This window comes from Scyliorhinus canicula, chromosome 16 (genome assembly GCF_902713615.1).
Source record: "Scyliorhinus canicula chromosome 16, sScyCan1.1, whole genome shotgun sequence".
In the NCBI taxonomy this organism is placed as follows: Eukaryota; Metazoa; Chordata; class Chondrichthyes; order Carcharhiniformes; family Scyliorhinidae; genus Scyliorhinus; species Scyliorhinus canicula.
In genome coordinates, this window is record NC_052161.1 from 69,285,666 (window position 1) to 69,305,978 (window position 20,313).

The 20,313-nt window shown below is 45.4% G+C and overlaps 1 protein-coding gene and 1 long non-coding RNA gene across 3 annotated transcripts in view; one reads left to right on the forward strand and one right to left on the reverse strand.

Annotated features, from left to right (window-relative positions):
* LOC119979570 overlaps nt 1-15,963 on the reverse strand; it is a 65,676-nt gene extending 49,713 nt beyond the window's left edge. For both annotated transcript variants that reach the window (XR_005463755.1, XR_005463754.1), the window contains exon 1: nt 15,446-15,963. This is a non-coding gene — a long non-coding RNA (uncharacterized LOC119979570). The remainder of the gene's footprint in view (nt 1-15,445) is intronic.
* Nucleotides 15,964-17,948: 1,985 nt separating this feature from the next.
* phyhiplb (phytanoyl-CoA 2-hydroxylase interacting protein-like b) overlaps nt 17,949-20,313 on the forward strand; it is a 91,855-nt gene continuing 89,490 nt past the window's right edge. The window contains exon 1 of the mRNA XM_038822000.1: nt 17,949-18,228. Coding sequence (XP_038677928.1) covers nt 18,123-18,228 — 106 coding nt within the window. The 5' untranslated portion in view covers nt 17,949-18,122. The remainder of the gene's footprint in view (nt 18,229-20,313) is intronic.

Genomic DNA, 20,313 nt, shown 5'->3' on the forward strand with positions numbered 1-20,313 from the left:
AGAAAATAGGCATAAATGGATTTTTTTCTGGTTGGCAGGATGTAATGGGTGGTGTACCACAGGGTTCAGTGCAGAAGTCTCAACTTTTTACACTTTACATAAATTACTTGGATGAAGGGACCAAAGATGTGGCTGCTACATTTGCTGCTGACAGAAAATAGATAGAGAAGTATGTTGTGAAGAGTACATAAGTAGGCTACCAAAAGTGGGGGGGGGGGGGTGTGTGTGTGTGTGTGTGTGTGTGTGTGTGCAAAGAACTGGGGCGGAATTCTCCAGTCGCCCAGCCACATTTTCCAGCACGGTGTGCCCCCATTGGCAGCAGGAGTCTCCTTTCCCGCAGCCGGCCAATGGGGTTTTCCATTGTGGCCGCCCCACGCCATCGGGAAACCTGTGGGCATGGGTATGCTATGGGTGGACCGGGGGATCCCGCCGATTGAGAATTTTGCTGCTGGCATGTGGAGTATAATGTGGGAAAAGTAAAATTGTCCATTTTGATAGGAGAATTAAAAAGCACATTATCTCAATGATGAGAGATTGCAGACCTCTGAGATACAGAGGGACCTGGGTGTTCTAGTGCTTGAATCCTAAAAGGACAGTATGCAGGTACAAGAAGGGGATTTTCACAATAACTTCATTGCAGTGTTAATGTAAGCCTACTTGTGACAATAAAGATTGTTATATAATTTGGAAAGCTAATAAACTGTTATAGTTTATTGTGAGGAGACTGGAATATAAAAATAGAGAGGTTGTGCTTCAGTTGTACAGGAGACCCACTGGCACTGGAGGGGATGCAGGGGAACTTCAGTAGGGTGATACCGAGTTGAGAGAATTAGCTTATGAGGAGAGACTAAGTCGACTGGGACTATTCTCATTGGAATTTAGAAGAATGAGGAGGGATCTTATAAAAACATTTAATTTATGAAGGGAATAGATAGGATAGAAGCAGGGAGGTTGTTTCCACTGGTGGGTGAAACTCGGAGCAGATTTAGGACTTGAGTTGAAGAGGAACTTCTTCACCCAAAGGTTTGTGAATTTGTGGAATTCCATGCCCAGTGAAGCAGTTGAAGCTACCTCGTTAAATGTTTTTAAGGCAAAGGTAGATAGATTTTTGAACAGTAAAGGAATAAACAATTACGGTGAACGGGTGGGTACGCGGAGCTAGTACACAAGGAGGTCTTATTAAATGGCGGAGCAGGCTCAAGGGGCCAGATGGCCTACAATACTCCTAGTTCTTATGTTCTTATGAGACTGATCAGACCACATTTGGAATACCATGTACAGTAGTGGTCTCCTTATTTAAGGAAGGATGTGAATGCATTAGAAACAGTTCAGAGAAGGTTAGATTAATAGCAAGAATGGCCAGGTAGTCTTGAGGAAAGGTTGGACAGGCTTATCCACTGGAGTTTAAAAGTGTAAGAGGTGACTTGATTGAAACCTTTGACAGGGTAGATGTGGAGAGGATGTTTCCTCTTATGGGAGAAAATTAAGGGGTAATTCATTTAAGTCAGAGATGAGGAGAATTTCCTTCTCTCAGAGGACCTTGAGTCTTTTAAACACTCTTCATCAAAAGGCAGTGGAGTAGAGTAATAATAATAATAATAATCTTTATTGTCACAAGTAGGCTGACATTAACACTGCAATAAAGTTACTGTGAAAAGCCCCTAGTCGCCACATTCCGGCGCCTGTCCGGGTACAGTGAGGGAGAATTCAGAATGTCCAATTCACCTAACAAGCCTTTCGGGACTTGTGGGAGGAAACCGGAGCACCAGGAGGAAACCCACGCAGACACAAGGGAGAACATGCAGACTCCACACAGACAGTGACCCAAGCCGGGAATCGAACCTGGGACCCTGGCGCTGTGAAGCAACAGTGCTACCCACTGTGCTACCGTGCTGCCCTATTTGAATGTTTTTTAGGCAGAGCTAGATATTTTCTTGATAAGTAAGGGGATGAAAGGTTATCAAGGGTAGGTAATGTGGAGTTGAGGTTGCAATCAGTTTAGCCATGATCTTATTGAATGGCGGGGCAGGCTCGAGAGGCTAAGTGGCCCACTCCTGCTGCTAATTTGTCTGTTATGACAGCAAGACTTCCCCTCACTGAGGGGCGGAGGTCTGAACCTCAGATTGTTTACGCGGCCTGGTAAGAGTTGTGGCCTAAACTTTTTTTAAAATATTTTTATTAAGGCATTTTCTATATGCATTAAACACAACCAAAACCAGAATAAGAACAGAAAACGTCATAACAAATAAATAACTTCCCAACCGCCCCAACCTCCCTGCCGTTCCCCTCCACCCTCCTGCCTTCCCCATTTTAACACTTTGGCCATCCCACTTCCCAGACCCCACCCCCAGCCCCGCTGACACCTTAATTTTCCTTGAAGAAGTCGATAAAGAGTTTCCATCTTCGATCCATTGACCCTCTTGAGGCGAATTTCATTTTTTCCAGCCTTAGGAACTCTGCCAGGTCGCTCACTCACACCCTCGGCTTTGGCATCTCCGAGTCCCTCCACTCCAACAGAATCCGTCTCCAGGCTACCATGGAGGCAAAGGCCAAGACGTCGTCCTCTCTCACCCCCTGGACTCCCAGGTCTTCCAAATACACCAAATATCGCCACTTCTGGACTTGACGCCACACTGACCGTCAGCACCTCAGGCACTACGTCTGCAAACACCCTACCAGAACCAGTTCAGCTTTGGACATGCCCCAAACATGTGGATATGGTTCGCTGGCCTTCCCACGCACCATCCTTACCTATCCTCCACATCCTCGAAGAACCTGCTCATCCGAGCCACCGTCATATTTGTCCTATGCACTACCTTGAATTGAATAAGGCTAGACCTTGCACACAATGCTGTGTTCACCCTCCTCAAACCTCCCACAAACCAGCCTCCATTTCCACCCCCCCCCACCCCAACTTCTCCTCAGGGGGCTCCCTCCCAGACCATTAACTCTTTCTAAATCTCGGATACCTTACCCTCACCCACTCCTGCTTTCGATACCACCTTATCCTGTAACCCCGGGGGTGGCAGGTCGGGAAAGGATGGCACCTGCGTCCTCACATAATCCCACAACTGTAAGTACCGGAAGCCATTCCCGCTAGGCAACTCGTATGCCTCCTCCAGTTCCTCTAAATTCAAAAAGCTGCCCTCCTACAAACAGATCCCCAAACCGCTCAATCCCTGCCTGTAGTCACCCCGAAACCACGCAAACAACCCCCCCCACCCGCGGTGTAAATCTATGATTTACGGTGCCCAGACTGAGGTACCTTCCAGTCTCAGATGCTGCACTGTCCCGATTCCCGCACGGCTATCACCACCACTGGGCCCGTGGAATACTTGGACGGCGGGAATGGCAGAGGCTTCGTCAACAATGCCACAAAGCTTGTGCCCTTACCAGAGGCTGCCTCTATCTTCTCCCATGCCAACCCCTCCACCACTACCCACTTCCTAACCATGGCATATTCACTGCCCAATAAGGATTCATAATATTTGGCAACGCAAGGCCCCCCCCGGGTCCAACAGCATCTTCTTTACTTGTGTGGATTTCCCCGCCCACACAAACCCCAAAATCAGAGCAATAATTTTCCTGAAAAAAGGTTTTGGAATGAAGATCAGGAGGGTCTGGAAAACAAATGAGCCTCGGGAATACGGTAATTTTCACTGTCTGCAACCGCCAGTGATTATGAGAGCACATTTCACCTCTTAATATCCCCCCTCATCTGTTACACCAACTGCGCTAAGTTCAATTTATGTAGTTGTTCCCAACCCCGCTCCACTTAGATGCCCAAATACCTAAAGCTCGCCTCCACCACCTTAATCGGCACCTCGCTCAACCACTTTTCCAGTCCCCTTGTCTCAATTGGGAAGATCACACTCTTCCCCACATTTAACTTATATCTGGAAAACTGGCCCAACTCCTCAAAAATATTCATAAATCCCGGGGGGAGTGGGCATCCCTGCCTTGTCCCACACTGTAGTCCAAAGTACCACAAACTCACCCGATTTGTCGTACGCTCGCTACCGGACCCAATTCACAAACCACTGCCCGAACCCGAACGGTCCCAGCACTTCCCACAGGTACTCCCAGTCCAGCCGATCGAACGCCTTCTCCACGTCCATAGCGATTGCCACCTCCTGTCCCTCCGGGAGCATCATTATCAAGTTAATAATGGCCTATCATTCACCGACAGGTGCCTCCCCTTTACAAACCCGGTCTGATCCTCCACTATCATGCCCGGCACACAGTCCTCAATCCGCAAGGCCAAAATCTTTGCGAGCAGTTTGGCATCCACATTTAGCAGCGATATTGGGTGATAGGACCTACACTGCTCCGGGTCCTTATTCTTCTTCAGCATTAAAGATATCAAAGTCTGCGATAACGTAGGGGGAAGTTCCCCCTTATCCCTCGCCCGCATCATTCAGCTCCACATACCCCCGGATGGCAGACCTTACCCGCTCACACACCTCTTCATCCGCTAGCAACCCCACATCCAGTCTCCATTGCAGGCCCTGCTCGCTGCTGCCCCCCCCCCCCCCCCCCGGTCCACTTGCACGTTCACCCAGTGCGGTGCGTGATCAGAGACTACAATCGGCGAGTATCCCAAATCAACCATTCCCGCCAGCAGTGTTTTATCCACGACAAAATAATCGATCCACAAATACACCTTGTGCACATGGGAGAGGTACGGAAATTGCTTCGCCTTCGGGCTCTCTTCCCCCACAACCCCACCCCCATGTGCTCCATGAACCCCTTTAGCTCCTTCACCACTGCCGACACCCTCCCCACCTGCGGATTCGATTGGTCCAAACTTGGCTCAATAACTGTATTGATGTTCCCCCCACACCCCCCATAATCAGCCAGTCCGAGTCCAGGTCTAGGATCTTCCCCAGCACCCGCCTCATAAATTCAACATCGTCCCAATTTAGGGCATAAACATTCCTCAAGACCACAATCAACCCTCCAGCTTCCCATTCACCATCACAAACCTTCCTCCCAAATCTGCCATGATGTTTCTCACCTCAAACGCTACCCGCTTGTTTATCAGCACCGTCACACCCCACGTCTTCACATCTAATCCTGAATGAAAGACTTGCCCTACCCATCCTTTCCTTAGTCAAATCTAGTCCCTGATCTTCAAATGCGTTTCTTGTAGAAAGTCCGCGTCCGCCTTCAAGCTCCTCAAATGCGCAAACATGTGCCATTGACTGTCCCATTCAGTCGCCTCACATTCCAAGACACAAACACCCCCCCTCCACTGCCGATCAACAATCTCCCTTCTTGGGCCAGCCCCCCAAGCACACCATCACCACCTTCTTTCTTACTGCGCCACAACAACCTCACCTTTGTCAGCAGCCCCCCACCCCCCCTTAAACAAAGCAACACTCCCATCCCCGTCTCTATTACACTACCCATCTGCTCACCCCTCACTATGCTCCTGTTAACTAGCCTGCCCAGCTAGCCTGGCAGCCCCCGCCCATGGCGCCAAATCTCCTACCCTCCACTGATTCCCCTAACCCCCGCTCACAGACCCCGATAGCACAAATAACAATGAAATAAGAAAAAGGTGCACTGACCCTCCAGGTTCCCCAAACATCCCCAAAAAACATCTCAAAAAGAGAGGTTCTCCCCTGACCAATAACCGAAAAACAATAAAGCAAAAAGGTAGAAAGAACCAACATCTCCTCACACTTCCAATAGATTTCAATGTCCTCCCCGCCTGCCAGTTCATTGTCTCTCAAACGCTCCATTGCTTCCTCTGGTGTCCCAAAACAATCCTATCGGCTGTCGTAAGTCACCCAGTGGTGAGCCGGGTGCAGCATCCTGAAATTCACTCCCTTCTTAAAGAGGGCAGCCTTGACTCGGTTGAACCCGGCTCTCCTCTTAGCCAGTTCCGCACCCGGGTCTTTGTACACCCGGAGCTCATTACTTTCCCAGATGCAGCTCATCTGTCTGGCCCACTGTAAAATCTTCTCCTTGTCAAGGAATCTATGGAGACGCACCACCATCGCCCTCGGCGGCTCATTCGCCTGCGACTTCCTCATCAGCGCCCTATGCGCTTGGTCGACCTCGAAGGCTGGTCAAAGGCTCCCTTCCCCATCAGCTGCTCCAGATTTTTAGCTACATATGAGCCAGCGTCCGCTCACTCGATACCCTCTGGCATCCCAACAATTCTTAAATTTTGTCTCCGGGAGCGGTTCTCCAAATCCTCCACCATCTCCTTTAGCCACTTCTGGGTCTCCCGCATCATCCCAAACTCGATGGCCAACGAGGTAAGCTGCTACTCCTGCTTTCCCACTGCCTCCTCCACTTTCTGGATCGCCTGGCTCTGGGTCTCCAGCCTCTGCTCTACCTGATCAATCCCTGCTTTTAGCGTTTCTACCACCTTAACTTCCCTCCTCTTGCTGGCTAAACTTCTCCTTCAAGCTGCTCTGTAGCCCATTGGGCTGGGAGGGCCGACCCTATACCCTCTGCCATCTTCACCTGTGGCGCACAAAGAATCTGCTGCTCCAACAGCTCCTTCTTTTTCGACCCACTTCGGGTCCACGGATCCATCAACCAACATCACCAGTGGAGCTTTACTTTCCTCCACCACTTATACTCCTTTTTCCACCAAAACATCAGCCCAGCAAATGGGGAAAAGGACCGAAAAAACTGCCTTGAGCGGATGCTGCCAAATGTGCGAGCACTTACTCCGTGGTCGCCACCGGAAGTACAATGGGTGGCCTAAACCTGATCACTTGGCGCCGGAATGTGGCGACTAGGGGCTTTCACAGTAACTTCATTGCAGTGTTAATGTAAGCCTACTTGTGACAATAAAGATTATATTATAAAGAATTTCCTTCCAGGGGAGATGAGTAGTACAGCCCCGTGTAAAATCCAGCCCATAGATCCAGAGAGATCCTAACACCACAATATTATGATATCCAATTGTTTTTTAACTAAATCCAGGATTTCATTCCACATGCAAGTGTTTTGCATGTGTGACAATTTGCATTGCAATACTTAAAGTCTGACTGTTGTGTCAGATACAAGGCTTTTGTTTATAAACCAGCTGACTTCCCATGATGTTGCTCATAGATTGTCGATGTATGGCTTCTAATCTAGCCTGTAATGTTTGGCTGCTAATCTAGCCAGCGCTTTAAAACTACAACTCATGGACTTCCTGTGGGGAAGTTACCTAAACAGACACAATTATAGGTTTACTGCTATTGGTGTTTTCACGAGATTGGCATTTGCTTGTGTAATCTCCTTCAAGGTCAGTATAAACAACAGGAAATTACAAACTTTGTTTCTCTGTACACTTTTAAAAAAAATATAATGCTTTAAAAATTTTTTATTTAAGAGCACCCAATTCTGTTTTTTCCAATTAAGGAGCAATTTAGCGTGGCCAATTCACTTACCCTGCACTTCTTTGGGTTGTGGGGTGAGACACGGGGAGAATATGCAAACTCCACACGGACAGTGACCCGGGGCCGGATCGAACCCGGGTCCTTAGCTCCATGATGCAGCAGTGTTAGCCACTGCGCCACCGGGCCGCATAAAAAGAATGTTTAACCATGATTTTCTGCTGGATTGTGATGTCTGAAATGTGATATGCAAGATGTGTATATATCTGTGGGCCTCCAAGAGCTTTGCTCACTGGCAGTGGGGATCGGACTTTGATTTCTCATCTCGCTATAATTTAAAGGTGACTTTGACTCACCCATCAATATATTACTGCAAGTTCACTGAAGCAATATAATTGCATGACAAGGTAAAAGTATGACATATTCAACTAATACTAAAAGATTAAAATCTCAAAGATCAATAACCTTACTTTTCTATGATTTACAAAACTTGCTTAAAAGGCAAGTAATTCTTATTTCTACCTTCTTTCGGATCTTTCATCGGGAGGAAGTTATATTGTAAAACATTTTTTTGCTGTGCCTCCCATGATGATTTGCAATGTTTGCTTGTGATTCATTTGTACATTTCTTTTTTTTGTCTCCTGCAGTAAGTAATTCACCTCCTGACTCTTAAAAGCCTGTCTACCAATGCGCAAGCCAAGGATGTGATTTGCCTAGGTGAGTGCAACTCCAACAACACATAAGAAGCTCAACACCATCCAGGACAAAGCAGCCATTTAATTGTCATCCCATTCACAAACATTCACTCCCTCCACCATCAACGCACAGTAGTAGTCGTGCGAACCATCTACAATAGTGTTTTTCAAAATGTTGTTTCCCGAACCAACTTTTATCAACTGCCCGACATTCAGAACCCACGCTGGCCGACCTTTGCAACACACCATTTTGGCTTACCTTTAATGTGACATGTGAGCTTGCTTGGTCCTCACGATCTCAGTACAATTAGGTTCACAAGAGGAGAGGGCAATGTGTGTATCAGGTGCAAAGTGAGTTCAGCCGGTTCCTTTGTGAGGACAGAAAATCCAACTTCGCACATGTAGATCGTTGTGAAGGGCAATAGCAAACAAATTCTTGTTTTACTCAGCACCAGATACTCCTCGGAGATACTAATCCAGAATGCTGACAGCCTCATGGACTTGTGGTGTGTTTTTAATATGCTGTCACAGGTGAGGTGCAAAAGTTCAGTCTCATCATTTAGAGTCAGCAGTAAGTTAATAATTGACTCTGGGGTCACAAACTCAAAAGGATGTTTCAACTATCTCTTTTCTTTTAAAATCTGAAACTTCTCTGGAAAGTGGCGACAAAACCTGTTGATCAGCGCAGCCAGATGCAACTGAATAAAACTTGCCAGTCTATTGACAGTTCCCTTACTAACACTGTTTTCTTTGCTGTGTCGTAGCAGTGTGCAGAATATGTAGTAGTTTTTACTTTGTACTTGGAAAACGTTCAGTGACTTTTAGAAAGCATCTATTCCTCTCAGTGCCGAAAGCAATCATCATACCTCCCTTGTAATTTGAGGTTCAGCTCGTTTAGAATTGCAAGGTAAGACATTGTTAGCATCCAACTCTCATTTGCAAGTACCTCCCTGCATTTGCTTTGCATCTTGATTTGCATTGAAACAATTAACAAAGCCAGACCTCAAAAAAATCATCTTTATACTGTTTTGGTCCCAATTTGTTTCTCCTTAATGAGCTGTTCACCAGAGGCCCTGGAGCTCTGTAGACAGCTCACACCAACATTGCTTTGTCCTGACATTGCATCCCCTGTGCAGCTCTCTCCAGCAGACTCAGTTGTGAGATCCTGGCCTGTTTGTGTCTCTGGCCCTCTCTTCCTTATTACAAAATGATCTATCTTCAGTCCTTCACGATTCTCTGGCTTTCTTGCTGGCAGCTACAAAATGGAGGAATCTCTCCTCCGTGATTTTTCCCACAAAGCAGGGACATACAGGGCACCTGACATCAGTGTACTTGTCGTGCATGTTCTCTGCCACCTGTTTAGGCAGGAAGACTCCATCGTTCATATTTAAAGGCCAGTCACAGCCGGCATTTTCAATTTAAAAGCCGGTCGCACCTCAGCATTCTTGAAAGCTGGTCATGGCCGTTGGGTGCTTCTCCCATAATCAGGAACATTCCCAACACCCAACCGTGACACACCCCCAGGTCGCACTGAAAAACTCTGATCTACAAGATGCGCTGCAGCAACTCACCAAGGCTCCTTTTACAGCACCTTCCAAATCAACGACCACTACCCTAGAGGTAGAAGGACAGGAGATGCATGGGCAACATCACCATCTGCAAGTTCCCTTCCAAGTCGCAAACCATCTGACTTGGAAATATATGGCTGGTCCTTCACTGTCACTGGGTCAAAGTCCTGGAACTCACTTCCTAACTGTGGATGCACCTGCACCACATGGATTGTAGCTGTTCAAGAGGCAGATCACCACCACCACCTTCTCAAGGGTAATTAGGGATGGGCAATAAATGCTGGCCCAGCAAGCAAAACCCACATCCTGTGAATGAATGAATAAATATCTCATTTGTTTCATACTCTCAGTTGTTTTATGACTAGAGTATATGTTCTGCTTTCTCTTCCTACAGTGGATTTTTTGATTCCAGCTAGGTTGGTATTAGTATAACCCAAATGGTTTTTTCACTGATAAATGTGTCAGCACCTAATCATTTGACCATATGGCAGCAGGCTGACTGATTTTGGCTGTGGTCAACAACAAGGTGCACATCTTCGCCAGTCTAGTAGTCACGGAGGAGTGTAGAAAGGAGAGTCAAAAGAATTTTTTTTTACCAAAAGTAAAGCATTTACAAGTAACAGTCCCAGTTGGGACTACTCTGCAACTTGGCTCCTACCTGGGCCGGCTTTTAAGGTAGAGTTAACTAGTCCACTGAGGGGCCTTTGCCCCTCACTGAGGGAGCTCGTTCTCCACGAGGTTTACGGGGAGATTAATCGAGTTGTACCCGTGGGTCTCTGGCTAGCTTTTACATAAATATCAGGCCCATCTGTCACACGCAGAACTCATTCCAAAATAATACAATTATCTCACAAACATTTAATTAATGACGTAAATTGTACAGCCAAAAAAAATTTTCAATTTTGATCCTTATTTGCTGCCTCATCCTCATAGTTATGTGTAAATTCTCTGCTTGGTTATCCTCAGTACATTCTGGGTGTTGCTGTCTCCCTGGAAGCAGCGTCAATACTGCGCATTTCACCAAGGTGCCATCCTTCCCTCAGCTGGATTCAAGCCCCACCCAGATATCTTAAAAGAATATGCAGGTCGGATTAACAGAGTAAGGCAGGAGAAGGCTTTTGTGTCACGTGTTCGCTGGCTGGGCTGTTTAATTTGCTCTTACCAACTTTTACTGATGCAACATAGAAAGCATCCTATGTGGCTGCATCACAGCCTGGTATGGCAACTGCTCGGCCCAAGACTGCAAGAAACTTCAGAGAGTCATGAACACAGCCCAGTCGATCACACAGACCTGCCTCCCATCCATTGACTCCATCTACATCTCCCACTGCCTGGAAAAAGTTGGCAGCATAATCAAAGACCCTTCCCACCCGGCTTACTCACTCTTCCAACTTCTTTCATCGGGTAGGGGATACAAATGTCTGAGAACACGCACGAACAGAATCAAAAACAGTTTCTTCCCCGCTGTTACCAGACTCCTAAACGACTCTCTTATGGACTGACCTCATTACCATTTCACCTCTGTATGCTTCACCCGATGCCGGTGTTATGTAGTTACATTATATACCTTGTGTTGTCCTGTTATGTATTTTCTTTTAGTCCCTTTTCTTTTCATGTACTCAATAATCTGTTGAGCTGCTCGCAGGAAAATACTTTTCATTGTATCTTGGTGCACGTGACAATAAACAAAATCCAAATCCTGTGTTATGAATGTACGGAATTCCTGTGATAAAACTTTCTCTCACATACACAATTTCTGAACAGCGGTTGGAGCTCAATGGTTGCTCAACGTGGTGTGGGTTTTCGACTCTAGGAGGTTGGAATAGATGGGGTGTGAATGGAGCCCTTCCTAACCCCCCACCCCCCCATACTCCTCCCTCCTTAACTGCTCTCCTCCACCCCCCCCCCCCCTCCGCCCACACACTCCCACCCACCTAAGGGCCTTAATTGGCCCAATGATGGATAAGCCATCCGGCACCTCTGCTGCTGGTAAAATTGTGTTGGGAGTAGGGGCGGGCGGTCAGTGCTACCCTGCTGGATATTACATGTCCCTTCACCTTTGCACCTACTGGTATGGGAGAGTAGAATCTAGTCCTAGGTATTGCAATAGCGGAGATGCAGTACGAAAACTGTCACACTCATGCTGCAAATCCCTCCTCAACACACAATTCCTTCTGAGCAGTTGGAAATCTCCAGCACTCAAATTTAGCTGCAATCTCTGACAAGACCCAGGCTCCAGACTGGAATGGGGGCCTATATTCGGGAAACTTCTTGAATATTTTTACGATGTATCGATAATATTTTACGCTATATTTTTCAGAACTGTATAATGTTAGAAATTTAATTTCTGGCTGCACACATTCACCATGACTCTTCAAAAATGTGAAGAAAATTATTTGAGCAATTCTAATTGGTACTTTTTGTGCTACTTGCTGGTTCATCAATAGCGTTTTGAAAAGTTTTAAACAATAAAAGCCAGGTAAAGACCCTCTGATTCAAGCAATAAATTGAGGGGGTTGTGTGGTTTATTGCTTTGGTAATTTATTCCTCCTTTGGCACTTTGATTCACTTATACAATCTGATATCGGTTGGGCAATTTTCACTCCGTCTTCATTCAATAGATTACCCTGGAAGTCGCACAGCTTCTGTAACAGGCTGTTTATGGAGAGATAGGTGAAGGTGAAAATAACCCCAATGGCTTCATATTGGATGTGCAATAATTTTAGCATCCTTTAAGGGGTGTTCATATCTGGATGGATGCATGCTAAATATAAGACGTACAACTACAATTGTGCATGTAATACAAAGTAAATTGATGTGGGATTAATTTATGTTATTAAATTAGATACTGGAGTTCATTGGATCTGTTGGGATATAATGAGATCAAAGAAAATCACTTCCAGATGGATCAGAATTATTCCCTGACAATGCAATGTGAATTTACTTATTACATACTCAAATATAGCTACAGTTAATTATTTAAGTATCTTGTAACTCTAGGTAAAATATTGTAAGTTCATCAGTTCCAAAAGAATATTGTAGAATTAACCCCATTATTTCATGCAGTAATATTTTTTTCAGAAGTATTGCATTCCCCTGTTATAAAAAAGACTAAAGATGGTCTAATTATTTAAAATGTAAATCTACCGGCTTAAGTAAAAATAGAATTTTTTTTTGTTGGTTTCTGCTGCATTGATGTCATGATTCAAATGGCAACACTCTTGTCAATAGTTGGCTAACAGTCAAAAGAATGAGACAGAATTACTGCAGCCTGAATCTGCTGTCTTCTTGTAGGACATCTCGGTCATTCAAGTCGGCACATCCTCATTTGCAGCCTCTGCAAATACATGAACACTTTCAACATCTTTCACAAATGCACACTCACTTTCAATCTCTTACAAATATCCACTTTCACAATCTCGCACACATTCACACCCACTTTCACAGTTTCATACCAGTTCTCACACACACACACATACACAGACACACACACTTTTATATACATACAAGTATATAAAACACACGTATGTTCACGGCTGTTTAGCACACTGGGCTAAATCGCTGGCTTTGAAAGCAGACCAAGCAGGCCAGCAGCACGGTTCGATTCCCGTAACAGCCTCCCCGAATAGGCGCCAGAATGTGGCGACTAGGGGCTTTTCACAGTAATTTCATTGAAGTCTACTCGTGACAATAAGTGATTTTCATTTCATTACATTTTCATACATTCACACACGCACAAACCTTTGTGCACGCACAACTTTCAAGACACACAGGTACACACACATTCATGCACACATATGTACCTCCACACACGCATGTACACACACTTTCACACATACACAAGTGCACAGACTTGAAGCCCCGAAATTGTCCTTAAAGGCCTCCACTATTGGCAAGGTGGGGTGAATTTCCTGCCACAAAATTAATCGGAGTGGAGGCAGGAAGATGATGGGGTCTCCACTCATCACTTGATTAAATATTCTCCCCACCACCACCACCAAATCTACCATGGGGGCTGGGCAAGATTCTGGCGTATGCAATTGTTCAGTCGGATAGTGTTGTCCAACTTCTGCAATTCTATGTCGATACAGTTAGTGCTTTTCTGGGAATAGTGTCTGTCTTGTTTAATTTTTCACCCGGTAAAAGTGTGAGATATCATTACTCTGCAAGGCTTACGAATAATTTTTCACAGTTGGAATCTATTTTATTCATTCTCAGGATGTGGGCATTGCTGCAGTGCCCTTTTGTGCTTCTGGGACATGGGCCAGATGCGAAAGCTGGCTGGCAGGAAGGTAGGCTGTGTAACATCTGGTAGGATCTCATACCAATCATCTACCCACCTTTGCTAGACTTTTTCCAATGACAGGGTATGAACACAACATGCAGCGAGGCTACCAGGTAAGCTCTGGTGGCCTTATGGGCTGGTGGTTGTGTGGGCACAGGGGTGCCTTCTGCTTGGGCAGCCTGTACCCAATGCTAAATCTCCCCACCTGGTCAACCAATCGCAGCCCATACTCCCTCCCTAGGTCCTGGCTGATGGCCGCAACAAAGACACCCACCTATCTTGATGTGTAACTTCCAGTGACAATCCTCATGGGGGACTGGCTGCAGTGACACTGCCAGATGGGGGCAGAAGCCACGACCTGAGCAAATTGACAGCCCAAGGGCCGTAAAATCAGGTTGGGGGCTTCCTGGCAATGCAGAGGTGGGTTCGCCATTGACCTTTCAGCAGGGGAGCAGGGTGCGTTGATCCACTACTTCTGCATAAAGTTCTGGTCATAGACGCAATAGCATATATCGCTTTGCATCCTGCATCCAAGGTCTCACTTGCATATTTTTGACACTTGCCTTTCTGCTTGCTTCGAAGCCAAGCCCTCTCCGTGCCAGGGATATCTCCATTCCCTTCTCATGTTTTCAATTCCTGCTTGCAGTCCGTCTTCACATGATTTTCCCAATCTATTTTAATTTGACTGCATCACGTTTAGCTCGCTAATCTACTCCACTGTTTAACTCCTATCCTTATGTTTTTGCCTCCATCCCTCGACTATCTTTTATTCTTACACCCCCAACAGAGAATGAAGAGGTTTTGAGAAATTTCTTGATACAACAGGTGGTCAGATCATTTGTTCCGAAGAGTAGAATGGGCACAGACCTTCTTAGGAAAGTGTAGATACACCTTTCAAACTTTTAGGAAGGGAGCAGTCCAGTGGTATTAGTTTGGATCACTCTTGCAGAATGTGAGTAGACAAATTTCTTAACCTGATGGACATAGTGGGTGATCCATTCTTTTTCCCTTTATAATGACTGAAGGTGAGCTTGCAGACAAAAATGACCTGAGTTTAGGCATATGTGTTTCTACCTGTTCCGTGTATTATTGTTAAGTCTAGATGATTGTTTTTCTTGATGTGATCTCATTAAGTTTTGTCTGGTCAAGCTACTTCACATTTACTCCTATGTTTATGAATTTTTATCCTGTTATATTTTGACTAGAATTCTGACCTCAAGCAAAACAAACGAATGCAGATAAGAAAATGTTGCTTTAGTTCTTCTGGCGTCACTTAATTCAGACATTTCTGTCAGAGATTAGGGACTCGATACCATGTGACATGGCATTAGAGCAGGGGAATTATCCCTGGCATCATGGAAAATATTTGTCTCTCAATCAACATCACAAAAAACAGATTATCTGGCCATTATCACACCGCTGTTTGTGCAAATCAGCTGCCGGCTTCCCTGACATTACAACAGTTATGACACTTCAAAATTACTTCATTGCATTAAAGCATTTTGAGATGTTGAATGGTCATGAAAAAACAAGCTTCTTTTTAATGCATACCATGGTTCAGGTCGACGTCGCAACAAGCATTAACTGGTGCAGGAGGATGAGGATCGGGCCGGAGTGCCCATCCACAGACTATATTCTTTTCTCAGGAAAAGAAACACGTAGAGTTAAATTTAGACCCCAGGATGTCCCGGGTTAGCATATAGACATTAAGCAGAATACTTGTGAAGTACGGCCACCGCAGAGGTGTTGAAGTTGAGAAGATGCTGGGGGGTGGGGATCGTCCTTCAACCCCTTGCCCCAATGCTAGGGGCGCTGACTCACCCCCAGTGGCTGCTCATTGATGTCTCAATACTGATTCTCCTGGGTGGGTACAATGCCGGACCGTCCTTAACTGACTCCAATGGTGGGCACTGAGGTGACGCCGGGGGCCTGACCCCTCCGTGACCTCCACCCCATGACCTCGTGCCTGTTCCAGCGGCCCACGTGCTCCACATCCGGGGCTGAAGGTGGCGCGGGAAAGGAGAGGGAACCGTTTAACCGACCGTGAGAGAGCGGGGGACGGGGTGATAAGTAGCTGGGAGGGATGGTAAATACCGGGGACGGGGAGAGGGGAAGAGGTGAATAATAACTGGGTGGGGGTGATAAATACCAGGGGTGAGGGGGAATAAATACCTGGGGGGTGAGAAATACCAGGGGCGAGGGGGAATAAATACCAGGGGTGAGGGGTAGTAAATACCTGGGGTGAGGTAATAAATACCTGGGGGGATACATATCAGGGGTGAGGAGTAATAAAAACCTGGGGGATGATAAGTAGCAGGGGTGAGGGGTAATAAATACCTGGAGGGGAAGGGTTAATAAATACTTGGGGGATAGGAATATAAACCGAGGAGCGGGGAATGTACATACCCTGGGAGAATATATTCGGGGTGGGGGGGGGGGGTGTGTTTGGAGGCGCAATAAATACCCGGATGGGATAAATATCTGGTGGGACGGGGAGTGGGAATTAAATACCCGGGTGGAATAAATACCCGGGGAGGGGAATATATAAATATATACCCGGAAGGGGAACATGAATATCGGGGGGGGGGGGGGGGGGGTTGATAAACACCTGGCATGGAGGCCTGACTCGTCAAGGATAGAGTAATCAATGGTGGAAATAGTATGGTAATTTGTACAGATGAAGTCAGAAGGAGAGACATGGTGGAGTTGCAGAGGAAAGACATACATGTGGAATCAAACAGAAGAGGAGAGACACAGGATTGAAAGGGAGAGAGGGATAGATATTGTGGATGGAACGGGAGAGGAGAGATGTGGGATTGAAGGGGAGGGCCAGATTGACCAAGTGGAAGGAGACGCGGATTGAAGGAGGGACAGAGACTTAGAACCGCTACAGTGCAGAAGGAGGCCAATTGGCCCATCGAGTATGCACCGACTGTCAAAGATCACCCTAGTTAGGCCCCATCCCTGCCCTATCCCCGTAACCCCACCAAATCTTGGACACTAAGGGGCAATTTAGCATGGCTAATCCACCTAACCTGCACATTGTTGGCCTGTGCAATGAAACCCGAGCAGACACAGGGATAAAGTGCAAACTCCTCAGTCACCTGTGGGTCAGAAGAGAACCTGGTTCTGTGAGGCAGTAGTGCTAACCACTGTGCAATTTGCATAGTTCTACACAAGAATAATATTCTGATGAAATGTTCGAATTAAATGTCCAGCAGAAGAAACACCAATCGATTGCATATTGGGAAATTAGATTCACAGCAAGAAGCCCTTCGGCTCTTCGAATCTCTGCCGGCCATTAAGCACCTAGCTATTCTCATCCAATTTTCTAGCTCAGCACAGAGCTTCGTATGGTGTTTCATGCGCTCATCTAAATGCTTCTTAAATATTGTGAGGGTCTGCGCCTCCACCACCCTCACAGGCAGAGAGATAGTGGATTGAAGGAAAGAGGCAGTGGGGTTGAAGAAGAGACAGGGGTGGCATGCGGTGCAGTGGTTAGCACTGGGACTGCAGCACTGAGGGCCCGGGTTCAAATCCCGGCCCAAGGTCATTGTCCATGTGGAGTTTGCACATTCTCCCCATGTCTGCGTGGGTTTTACTCCCACAACCCAAAAGATGTGCTGGTTAGGTGAATTAGCCATGCTGAATTGCCCTTAATTGGAAAATAAAAATAATTGACTACTCTAAATTTATAAAGAAAAAGAGACAGTGGGATTTAAAAAGAGACAGTAGGATTGAAAGGGGTAGAAGGGCTGAGAGTTGGTTTGGAAGGCTGCTGCCAGTTTCTGGAAGTTTCTCTAAGTGCCAGTATAATTGGGCACTGCCAATATGAGGTGAATGTGAAAGCCTCATCCTAAACTGGTAAAGTTGTGCCCAGTGGAAGGGGAAGTTGCGGGTATTTGCAAAGTAGGTCAGACGGTTGGAAGTGTTGAACTGGAGATGTAAAATATCCAGGAAGGCGATGGGGTTGAATTGAGGCAGGTGGAGGAGGTTTAGGCGAGGCAGCGCTAATAGTTTGTGTAGCTCTGACATGTTTTTTTGTGTGTGCTACAGGCATTGCTGATGGCTGTGCTCTCTCTCTCCCCTCAATGAGCTGGAATAATAGTTGAGTCTGGAGCTGACGCTGTTCCCCATTCTCGCCAGTGAAAGCGCCCGAGCGATCAGAGCCCGGCACTCAAGGTGAAGACAGAGAACAAAAAAAAACAAATCCTCGTAAAACTGCAAAATGGATGCACATCTCGCCCACAGTCTCAGCAGCCCGACCAGTCCATGCGACGAAATGCTGAAAAATATCAGCAGTTTGGAGGCCATACAGCTATGTGATAGAGAAGGTAAGATTGGTACGGACGAGGAATTCAAACGAATTTATGGAAAGCTAGCCATGGGTGGCTCACGCCTGTTCATTGTCAAGTGCATGGCATTTAAATTCGCTGCTACATTTCCCAGTAATTCGGTTTGATGCTCGGTTCTATCACAATGCCAGCTAGCTTTTAATCCTGTTCAGTGGAACTGATGCGCATTCGTTTCTTGTAGGTTATTTTCGTTTGACGTTTTTCACAATGTCGATTTAATCACACAGCGCGCTTCACCGTTTATTATGCAATGGTTTAAAGCGAAGATCTATAATGGTTTGTCCGGTGGAGTGGAGCAGTTTTCAAAATGTAAAGGAAATCGGGCGCATTTTATGGTTCGATATTCAGCACCATGGACAAGATAGGAAAGGGTCGCTCAATTCCTGACTGCAGTGGGCAACCGAACAAAATAGATGCACTGTACTTGACTGCTGTGAATTACAATAGTTGATTCAAAGAAGGCATACATTTGAGTTTGCCTTTTGTCGAAATACTTAAGCCCCTAGAAGAAAGCACACATCTATTCAGGACAGAATTGCTTGAGATTAATGTTTAATTGATTGCAGTTTGGGTATTTTTGTTGCATTGTTTGACAGACTGTTCAGGTTTCCTGTGTCAGTATTTTAAAACACAGAATAACCACAGTGATGACAGCTGTTTAACCTAATGCGCATTTGTTTCAGGAACCATTTGCAAGCATAACTTCATTTCAGTACAAAGCAATCTTTCAAAAGCCTCAAGGTCACTCAGGTGCAAAGTTTCTCTAGTGTCCATTAATTCCATCCGTAGTGATTCACATTCTTCCTAAATGTCACCAACTGCTCAGCTGGAGATTTTTGATTTAACATTTTGTTTTTTTCAAAAATCAAATACTAATGTAAAACATTTATGCCAGATGCAGACCACTTCAATTACTTAACTATACAATTACATAAAAATAGGTAAATAACTATGTCAGCCCCAAGACACACAATTATATCTAAAAGTAGCTTCAAGTCAAAGCAAAGAAGCAGCAGAAAGTGTGTGGGTAAATCATCCCAAAATAACGAGGCAGATTAGGGAGCACCCTAGCCGTCGACAGTTTAAACTGTGCAGCAAATGCTTCCACTGGGCAAGGTTTTGTTTCTTCTCAGTTCAGAAAGTGAACTTTCAGACTATATTTGGAGCCATTCAGAATGATTGGCATGAGGACTTTGTCTTATTTGCTCAGGTTGAACTATGTTCCATGCACCCTATGTAAGGGATATTGTAGTGTCGGTTTACTTGAAGTTAAAGTGTTTTGTTTTAAACACAATGAAACTTGCACCTTTTCTGAGACGCCTATTCGACATGGAGCAAACAACGGCAAGTTGTGAGAGTTTATAGTTTCTAGCTTTTCATTATATTTAATGAAATTCTTGATACTTATTGATGGGTGGAACAGCATTAAAAGATGAATAGAAATTGATGAAAGCGCTATCCATTCTTGCAGACCAATCTGCTCCAGCAGAAACTAGTAAGGATCAGTGAATTGTCATTAACAGCCTTTAGTTTGATATGCTAGGATATTCCGCATGTAAAATTCACAATGTGTAATACTTAATGGATTTTATTTAAATAAAACTAATTTTGATGAGATCTGAGCAAATAAAGAATATTGTGTATAACCTTGCTTTATGTATAACCATTTAATTAGATTTACATTTGCTTTGAATATCACAGCAGGTTCTATAACTGCTGTCATTTCAAATCTGTTTGTTTCCAATTTTATGTTTGCAGTCTGAGTTTCCTAGACTTTACTAAAGTTTCCTGGAATTCATTTGAATGGTATAAGATGGTAGCGGTGTACTCGATAAGGGGAAATGCAGTAAGGTGACGTTCTGAGGCCAGTAAGGAATCTTTAATTTGCAGTAGGAGAGATGCAGTGAGGAGGAGGAGGTGTTAAAATAATGAGAGGGAATGTTTTTTCGTAAAGTACAGAGAACTGAGGGAACTGGTAAGTAAGAGAAGCATCATATTGAGTGTACAGATTTCAGGAGTTCATTTTCAGAGGGTGGTAACACCTGAAAATGGAGCTGGACAGGC